This window comes from Helianthus annuus, chromosome 17, assembly GCF_002127325.2.
Source record: "Helianthus annuus cultivar XRQ/B chromosome 17, HanXRQr2.0-SUNRISE, whole genome shotgun sequence".
Lineage (NCBI taxonomy): Eukaryota > Viridiplantae > Streptophyta > Magnoliopsida > Asterales > Asteraceae > Helianthus > Helianthus annuus.
The window spans coordinates 87137057-87146482 of NC_035449.2; the positions used below are offsets into that span (position 1 = coordinate 87137057).

At 35.3% G+C, this 9426-nt stretch overlaps 1 protein-coding gene across 5 annotated transcripts; it reads left to right on the forward strand.

Annotated features, from left to right (window-relative positions):
• Positions 1-1577: 1577 nt before the first annotated feature.
• On the forward strand, positions 1578-9164 carry LOC110923507. 5 transcript variants are annotated; one of them, XM_022167588.2, is made up of 12 exons: positions 1589-1648; positions 1803-1853; positions 3282-3345; positions 3852-3920; positions 4022-4080; positions 4280-4345; positions 4433-4458; positions 4528-4658; positions 4895-4907; positions 4998-5070; positions 5163-5241; positions 5356-5742. In XM_022167588.2, exons 3-12 carry the CDS (start codon positions 3287-3289, stop codon positions 5513-5515), a joined length of 735 nt encoding a protein of 244 aa, XP_022023280.1. In that variant the 5' UTR covers positions 1589-1648; positions 1803-1853; positions 3282-3286; the 3' UTR covers positions 5516-5742. The 5 variants fall into 5 exon arrangements, with proteins under 5 accessions (XP_022023279.1, XP_022023281.1, XP_022023278.1 ...); XM_022167587.2 differs by having other exon boundaries at positions 1578-1853; XM_022167590.2 differs by lacking the exon at positions 3282-3345 and having other exon boundaries at positions 1581-1648; positions 4022-4105.
• The last annotated feature ends 262 nt before the right edge of the window (positions 9165-9426 follow it).

The following is a 9426-nucleotide window of genomic DNA, read 5'->3' on the forward strand; positions in this document are numbered from 1 at the left end:
ATGTTAACGGTGGACAAGATGTACTAATAATGCTCCTGACCGAAATAGATACCTTGAAAATGGTGCTTGCATTCGGACATGCGCAAGCGTTTTATCAAGTCTGCAAAAGATAAGCAGTTCGAGGAGTCGTCTACAACTACTGATAAAATGAAGGGTTCATGTAAGCGACCAAGTATGTGTTACCATTTCGAGCTCTTTAGAAAAATTAACTCTGAAGAGGAAAAATTGTTTCCTATATGTAGATTTCCTCGCAATGTTGGAAAAAAGGCTTTGGACTAAAGGCACTCATGAAAAAAAGGTGACGTGTGGTTTAACTTTGCTTTTAACAGCTACACATTGAGAGATTAATGTGTTATTTGTCACTTATAGGCACACTGAAGGTTCAAGGGTATAGAATAATTTTTTTTTATCAACTTGAAGTTGAATTTATTCAAGAAGTTAATGGCGAATTGGACACTTCAAACAAGAAGCAGTGTTTCCAAGAGGTATAACTAATTTATATTCGTTTCCCATCGGTTTGGTTCAGCACATGTTTATAACATATTAACCGGGTGTGAAATATAAAGACATGACAGTTATTTTTTTTAAATAACATAAATAGTAATAAACTATTAATATAACAAACATATACATAATATATTCTCTAATTTATTTCATCATCTTCACATATAGCCACCAAAATATGACATGAAACTTTGGTGAGATTTGCATCTTACAATGATGAATTAAGTATGCACAGCATAAGAATTTAGTTCACATATGCATTTATTTATACATTGAACACTCTGTTACTTAAAAGGGTATCACACTAGAGTAAAATTAAGGAACAAATCTTAAAGTAAGATCATCTTATTCTGTATAAGTGGTAACATGTTCTCACGATGCATGTCACCTCATGGCGTGATAATTATTTAGTGTTCGAGTATTAGTAGGAATGTGATGTTATGAACTATTGTATGCCTCATGAAAATTTAAAAATCTAAACATGTAGTGTGAATGGTGATTTAACAAGTTAAGAGGTTCGAACCAGTATACTACGGGCCAGGTCAACCAAAACGCCTTTTGTCCACCGGTCTCTAATCTTATTGTAGTTGATGTGATCGCATTATGCGCTTCTTATACGCGCAATCTAAATCTCAGGTAATTAGAACTTTTTTACTTTTTTTTTTCTTAATAAATGCTTAGTTGAAATTTTATATCTCCATTTTGCATGTTATAGGCTGAGCAGAGGCAGGGATGAACCGGCCGCACTTGTGATAGTGAAGTATATCGATTTGTAACTGAGCCATCTTTTTGGACAGTTAGAGAAATTTGAGCCACAATCTATTATGAATATCATGTTCTCATCATGTATTCTCGACTCAGCCACAACATACGGGTTCCCCACTTTATACAAAATAACCATTTCGTTACTTGAACGTTTATTTCTTTCAAAGAATTATTTCAACAATTTTAAGTTATGTATTTGTGTGTTAGTCCACCCGCGAAATTCGCGGGATCTTAAACTAGTATAAATATAAATAAATAAAATTAGGAATTCCATTTTTAATAGGTTCCTATATATAGGGGCGAGGAGACGGTGAAGTATTAGTGGCATTCAAACAACTTGAACAAAACTTCACTAAATGAAGTCTTGCAAAACTTGAAGGTGGTCATTTAGAGGCAGAACTCATCTAGAAGCATATATTTAATATTTAGAAGCTACTTCACATCTGATAATACTTTTATATGCCCTAAAACAAAATCTGCTCTATTTGTTCCCTCCAAACTCAGACGTGTTCTCCAATATTTATGCGATTCAGGTCACTAGGGTTGAGGAACAAGCTGAGTTTGTTATCTTCGAATCGGTTCAGGTAAGTAACAAGTTATCTTGGAGACACGTATGGCCGGCATATAGAGGGTTTGAACTAGGATTTCTCCACCGCGTGTTGCGGCAGGGAATCCAACTATGAACTAAACTTTAAATACCATTTTTTTAAGTTTCCTAATTAACATGGATTAGATATTATACACACCTTTTACAACTGGTATTATTTCTCTTATATCAAAAACCAAGTCAATTTAATATATATATATACACACACTTGATACAACAAAGAAGAGGTAAACTTTCCTAGAGTTGTTCACAGTGGCGAATCCAATTTTTTTTTTCACCGGGTTTCTTTTGGTAGATTTTCACTAATTCTCGCTATTTTTTTAAATCATATAAAATTTCCACTATTTTTTTTCATATTTTTCCAAACCGAGAGAGTTCGAGGAACCCCGAAAACACCCCTGGATCCGCCACTAGTTGTTCACTTGTTTCACCTCATTCATTCACAATTTCACACCCAAATACTAATTGATTTATGTTATTAGGTTCATTCCATTTTGTAATCTATTCAATTGTGACCACTATGTTCCAATTGTAATCTATTATTATTATTATTATTATTATTATTATTATTATTATTATTGTTATTATTATTATTATTATTATTATTATTATTATTATTATTATTATTATTATTATTATTATTATTAATTGACACTGAATATCCGACATAGTAATATGTCGCATATTGGGGTTTGAAAGTTTCGTATATTGCGCATAGCTTTGCATTCAATCATTCGAGCCTCTTACCCCCTTTGTCATAGCTTGCTACATTTGCCTTGATTCTCCATCCGTAGAGGCACAACCAGCCTAGGGCAGCCGCTATTCTCATCGCGTATTTTATCCTTATGAATCTTACGAAACCAAACATTCCTCCCTTTGCATCTCTCTTCCTATGTATGCATCCACCAGGTAACCTACGTTGCGACACTCAATCCACAACTCATTCTTCGTGAGATGTGGATGCATGTTTGTCACATAAAACGTCACTATCGGTTCCTTACTTTGTTCATCTTTGTTGGAATTCTCCCACAACCGGTGACGGGAGGTCTCTCCCTTCTCTCTCCCCATTTTCGCTTGATTTGACGACAATTCATATGTTCAAAGCAAGAAAATAATACCAAAATATCTAATATATATATATATATATATATATATATATATATATATAATTTTTTAAATACAAATGTAAAAAATAAAGATAACTATAAAGTACATGAGCATAAAATGATACGCATACTCACTTTTTTTTAATACAAACAGAATAAAAATATATAACGTATATTTGTTAATTTTAAAAATAAACTTAAAAAGATAAATGTATAAAGGTATGTGTGTCCCACCATAAAATCATTTAATAGGGGTTTTCTGTTAACAAACTTTTAACGTCCGCCATTAACACACGCAGACGCCATGAGCGACCTTGAGTTTCATCGCCAGAAAAACCGTGAAACTTCTCTCCGACAAATATGGTACATGTTTTGCGTGTGAATGTCAGTCAATTCAATTTCAACATAATCTCCAATTTAATATTTATGTTCATATTCATTCATGTCGGTTTCTGATCATCTATTATCAACCGAAGTTGTAGTTAACGTATTTTAGTTTCTGGATCTGCGTCTTCCATAGGTTTTAATTTTCGTGTTATAATTGATTAATACACAAGCCAACTTCTGCCATTAACAACTTCGAAAATGAAAACAGAGCTACTTATTACTTGTATGTAAAGTGTCTAATCGACATGTTTTCGTGTGTAATTGTAACATAATGTGAAAATTCATTCATGTCGGTTCTGGTTTGTTGCTATTAAACACAATTCTGGTTAACGTATTGTAGTCTCTGTTTTCATAGGTTTAATTTCTTGTTTAATTCGACAAATTTGTAAGCATTAGGAACTGGTTTTGGTCATTATCTTCTAGATTTCTCTCGAATGTAAACTCATAATCGGTGATTTTCGTTTTGTGATGATGATAATAAGGAGGGCGGCAACATTAGGTGAAGAGATCGATAGCAAGGATCTCAGCAAGATTAACATCGAGCACATCTGGTTTGTTTGTCTATTAAAACATGAATCCGTTTATTGTTCATTTGTTGGCGTCAATTCTGTTTTCCGGTTGTCTAATTTATTTAACTTCTACTCCGCTGTAGTGCCCACATTCGGAATCTGCCAAGTACAGTGAATTTGCGAAATGTTGGAATCCTCTTCCGTAACTTCCGTTAATCCCTGTTTATGTATTTCATCGAATTAGACATATTTGTTGGGAATTCTGATCAATTAGAAGTTCAATCATCTGTGTTTATGTTTTAAGATTTGGGTGATTTGCCAAGTTTATTTCTGATTCTCTGTTTTGATACCGATTACAAACTTCAATATTTGGGATTGAAATTGGTTTTTCGTAATATCAGATGGAGTCGCGATTGCATATCAAGGGAAACTCAAAACCCGATTACTTGAGTTAAACATTCTCGAAGGTGACACTCAAAACCCGACTACTTGAGTTATATATTGCTGCAAAACCGATTACCCTCACTAATCACAATTAATTGTGTTCTTTACAGAGGAGGCCAGCAATCTTGAGGACGAGGTGCACTCTCATCCAAATTCCTTTCTCTAAGTTTATGATTAGTGATAATCTGGTTAATCATTTTTCTAGGTGCCACTTAAAAAAGCATCGAATAACAAATCTAGGCCAGATCCTAAGGGCAAGAAACAGGCGCCACTTAAAAAAGCATCAAATAATAAATCTAGGCCAGATCCTAAGGGCAAGTCACATGCGCAATTTGAGTAAGCCTTTAATACCATTCCATATGTTGTAGTTCTACATTTTAAATTCGCGTGTCTAATCCCGTTTATGTTAATGACATAATTTACCATAATATATCGCGTCTATTAGTTTTATATATGCTGTGTGGTTTCATTTATAGAATCAATATACTTTGATTTCATGTTTTTTTATTTAAGTTATTGTCTTTGCTACTATTTTCCAACTCGAACACGCTAATGGGGATGATGCACAAAAGGGATGTGGACATGGTAAATTTGTGTAACAAACTGATAAAAGTAGCTATTCTTTTAAACGCTAAAAGCTAAAAATTCAAAGTTGTGTGTGTCATTTGTTTACAGGCGCTTGACAACTTAGATTCATCCGCGCTTGACAGACCAGATTTATCCGGCATCGACGATAATGCACACCAAGGTGTACAAATTTGTCTAAAATAATTCACGCGTAGTTTATGATCCATCAAATGTTCCCTGACGATTTTGTTTTGTTTTGTTTTGTATTCTCAGCTGCTGAAGAGGATATCACCCTTGGTGATCACTTGAATTTACACCAGACTAGGGCATCTCGCTATCAACCGCCTGACAGGTGAATTATCTAGCTCTGATGGTTGTAAATATTGCAAGTTAACTGTATATTTACATGATAAACTAAAACTGTCATTTCCTTGCTTTTTTAACAACTTAATGACGAGTATAACAGGATCGAGGGTGATATCGAAATGCATGATAATGAAGATCCACAAGTTGATGCGGGGCGTCATAATGAAATGCCTGCAATACAAGACGATGATGTGGGGTTCAATATGACAAAAATACATGGATCAAGAGCAGATATGAACAAGACTGTACCCAAACCTTGATTTATTACCCTTAACAGATCGATTTCAACTAATACAACTTCCAGATCTAAACAAGAAACTCTCAATCCTCACAACAACTGAGTTATCAACTTGATAATCTCACAATAAAAGAATCTCATACTCACTAAACTTTGATTCAAGATGAATCAAAGTCTTACAATGAAACCCTAGAAATTTGCCAGAGAGAACTATGAGAGAACAATGTAAAATATCTGAATAATAATTAATCGAATATACTGGATGCCCAGCCACAACTGCATCAACACAAGCCTTTACATAGACGCCCTAAACGCCGATCACACATCTTCTGCAATGGCTTAAGCCCAGCTCAGCAAGTCCTAGCCCAGCAAGCCTTAAGCCCAGCTCAGCAAATCCTAGCCCAGCAAGTTGTTGATCAGCCCATTATTACCTCAAACAACAAACAAACAAAATAATTAAAACTAACACACAAGCCTTTAACTTGATAATAATTTGGCAATTTGGTAATGCACATGGATACTTTATTTTTAACACAATATTGAAATGGTTGGTAATGAAGATATTCAAGTGATTAGTGGTAATGTAGTTGCACTTGCAGCTGAGGTTCTTGATGTTGATGGGAATCCACTGAGGAGGAGTAGTAGGACAAGGAGGAACATTCGAGTGAGTAGTTATGTAGGTGGAGATGAAGCACCGAGGAGGAGGAAGAGGAGGAGGAGGAGGAACATTCAAGTGACTAGTGGTGATGCAGCTGCAGATGCAGCTGCAGATGCAGTTGCAGATGCAGCTGTGGATCCTGATGTTGATGGGAATCCATCTATACAGGTTGAAGAACAAATCGTCATACATAATGACGAGGATAACAGGATCGAGGGTAATACTGAAATGCATGATCGTGAAGATACACATCATGATGCGGGGGGTCATTATGAAATCCCTGAAATACAAGACGATGATGTGGGGTTCAATATTGAAACAGATGGTAATGAAGATATTCAAGTGACTAGTGATGCAGTTGCAGATGCAGCTGCAGATGCAGTTGAGGTTCCTGATGTTAATGTGAATCCATCGAGGAAGAGAATACAGGTTGAAGAACAAACCGTCATATGTAATAACGAGGATAATAGGATCGAGGATCATACTGAAATGCATGATATTGATGATACACATGATGATGCGGGGGATCATTATATCAATATTGAAACGCTTGGTAATGAAGATATTCAAGTGACTAGTGGTGATGTAGGTGCACATGCCGCTGACGTTCTTGATGTTGATAGGAATCTACTAAGGAGGAGTAGGAGGACGAGGAGGAACATTCGAGTGAGAAGTGATGTAATTGCAGATGCAGCACCGAGGAGGAGTGGGAGGACGAGGACGACGATGAGGAACATTCAAGTGACTAGTGGTGATGTAGCTGCAGATGCAGCTGTGGATCCTGATGTTGATGGGAATCCATGTAACGCCCTGCTTTTTCATACTTTCCATAATTAGAAAGCTCGCCTTATAATGCTATTTTTGGAAATCTTGTATCATTGTAGTCGTCTTTTCGTTGTAAAATCCGAGACTTGGATCATAAATAAAATTCGTATTTCTTTAAATTCACCATCTACATATTCATACATGTTCATACGTTCGAATTCATTGTACATCGAATCCTTATTTGTAATTCATACTTATACTTATTCACGATGCATGTCCATGCTTGTCCTTATATTGTTGATACCTAAAAACCCTAATAATATGCTTATTTATACAACGGTTAATCATCTAATATGTGACATATACTTGTCACTTACAAACATCTTACATACTTGTACATTACACTTTTTACCTAGTTAAATCATGTTTTATTTCATATTTCACCTTGTTACAAGTTAGGGGAAACATTGTTGCATATTATTACACAACTTAATTAACAAAATTACTCATTATAATGTTTTAAAAAATAAAAAGAATAAAGAAATATGGCAGCCCCAATTCAGCAAAATTCAGCCCCATATAGTTGGGTTTTGTGGGCTAGTTTCAAGGTGTAACCCCTTCTAAACACTTCCAAAGCCCAACCCATTGAAACCCTAATCCTTCCCCCTATAAATACCACTTATAACCAGCCTCCCTACCACTTTTGCAACACTAAAAACTCTCAAAACATCCTCCAAACCGTAGCTGAAAGCAAAGGTTCGAGCAGATTGACACCCCTTCACGAAAATGAGCATACCTCACTCAATTCTTATCCGATTCACTTGATTCTTTTTCCTACTTACTTGGATAATCATGGGGTTCGATTCCTAGACTTCTCCTTGGAGAAATCAGACCTGGAAATGCCCCGAAATAGTCCATAAACTTTCTGTTTGATTTTTATGTTCTTCAAAACTTGTTTAAACCTATGCAACTTGTGTCTAACACATCTCATGCCTATGTCCCAATGCTTACAACTTATCCCATGGTTGGTTAAGCTTAAAAACAAGGTTGAGACATTTGAAATCAGAGGATTAAACCTCATAAACTTGGTGTTTTGTCTAGGGTTTCAATCCACAAATCATGTCAAACATAGTCTTTGATACATGAGTGATTATGGAACAACTTGGGTTGTCCAAACATACAATCCTCACGTGATTTGATGATTTCTCTATAGTTAGGTTGTTTATGTTATTGTGCAAATCCTAGTTCGTGACCCTCCTTGGTTGTTGTTACAACAAGTAAAGTGGTGAACATTCAAGGGGTTCCTAAATGGAAGCATGTCCTTCCTACCCCATACATGACATCTATGATAACACGAGGTGCCTAAATGAAGATTCTAATCTTCTACCTCCTACTTGAATTACTGGACTAAATAATATGTAGTACTTAACCTAGATATATATATACACTCATTCGAACCTTTGATGTTGAACTCATGTTTATTTGTTAAAGTAGTAGAACATCACCTAAGACCTAAACCTTGTTGTGATTCTTATGGGTGTTCAACTCATGAAAACATTATCATAACCCTTGTGGTTACCAAGTGTCATACAAGTGTTAAGTGTTGAAGATGATTATTTTCACATGCTATTCACATATCTTACTTTTTATGTTGTTTTGAATACCGAATCTCGACTCTAAGCATACTTGAACTTTAACCCTACACATTCAATCTTCCAACCTCATCAACTCGTCAATAATTAGATAATTGGAAAGCATATGCAAACTTTGTGAGTATACTCGTATTTCCCCCTTTTTACTTTTACCACTTTTGGGGTGTAACATGTTTATCTATCAACTTACACGTGAACATTTTGCTTAAACACATGAATATTCCTATAACATGCTTGTATACGTGATGGCTTGATGCTTTAAACTTGGATTTATCTTATGTGTTTAATTTATCATTAACTTTGTACGAGCCAAACCGTGACATATGTAGCGCTATAGGATTAACGACCCGCCCCTTTATCTCGGTTATGTCATGAGCATATTGCGTTTTCTTGGTTTGATATGTTAGACACATACCATATTTAAAGGCTTATCTTGAATCACATGCTTGCTATGAGGAATTGTTCAAAACTTATCTTTTGCTATGTACGTATCAAACTTGTATACTCGCCTTTGCTTTTGCATTGAACTTTATTTTAAGATGTTACAGGTGGATGTTGACGATGCATGGAATCTAGTAGGATGCTTAGATACCCACTTAGAAAGAATTGTATTCGTATTGTATCATTTTATTATTCATGTTGTTGTACTTTGTTTCAAAACCTTGTACTTGATTCTTTAGAAATGAAATGAAATGATTATTTAAATACTTGTCACAATTATTAGTGTTATGATGTCTCGAGCAATCTTCACACTTCGTCTCATCCCGACGTTTCCGCCATTGGTTGGGGTGTGACAGATTGGTATCAGAGCCATAACTATAGGGAATTAGGAAAAGTAGGAATGCTTTCACCTAGACT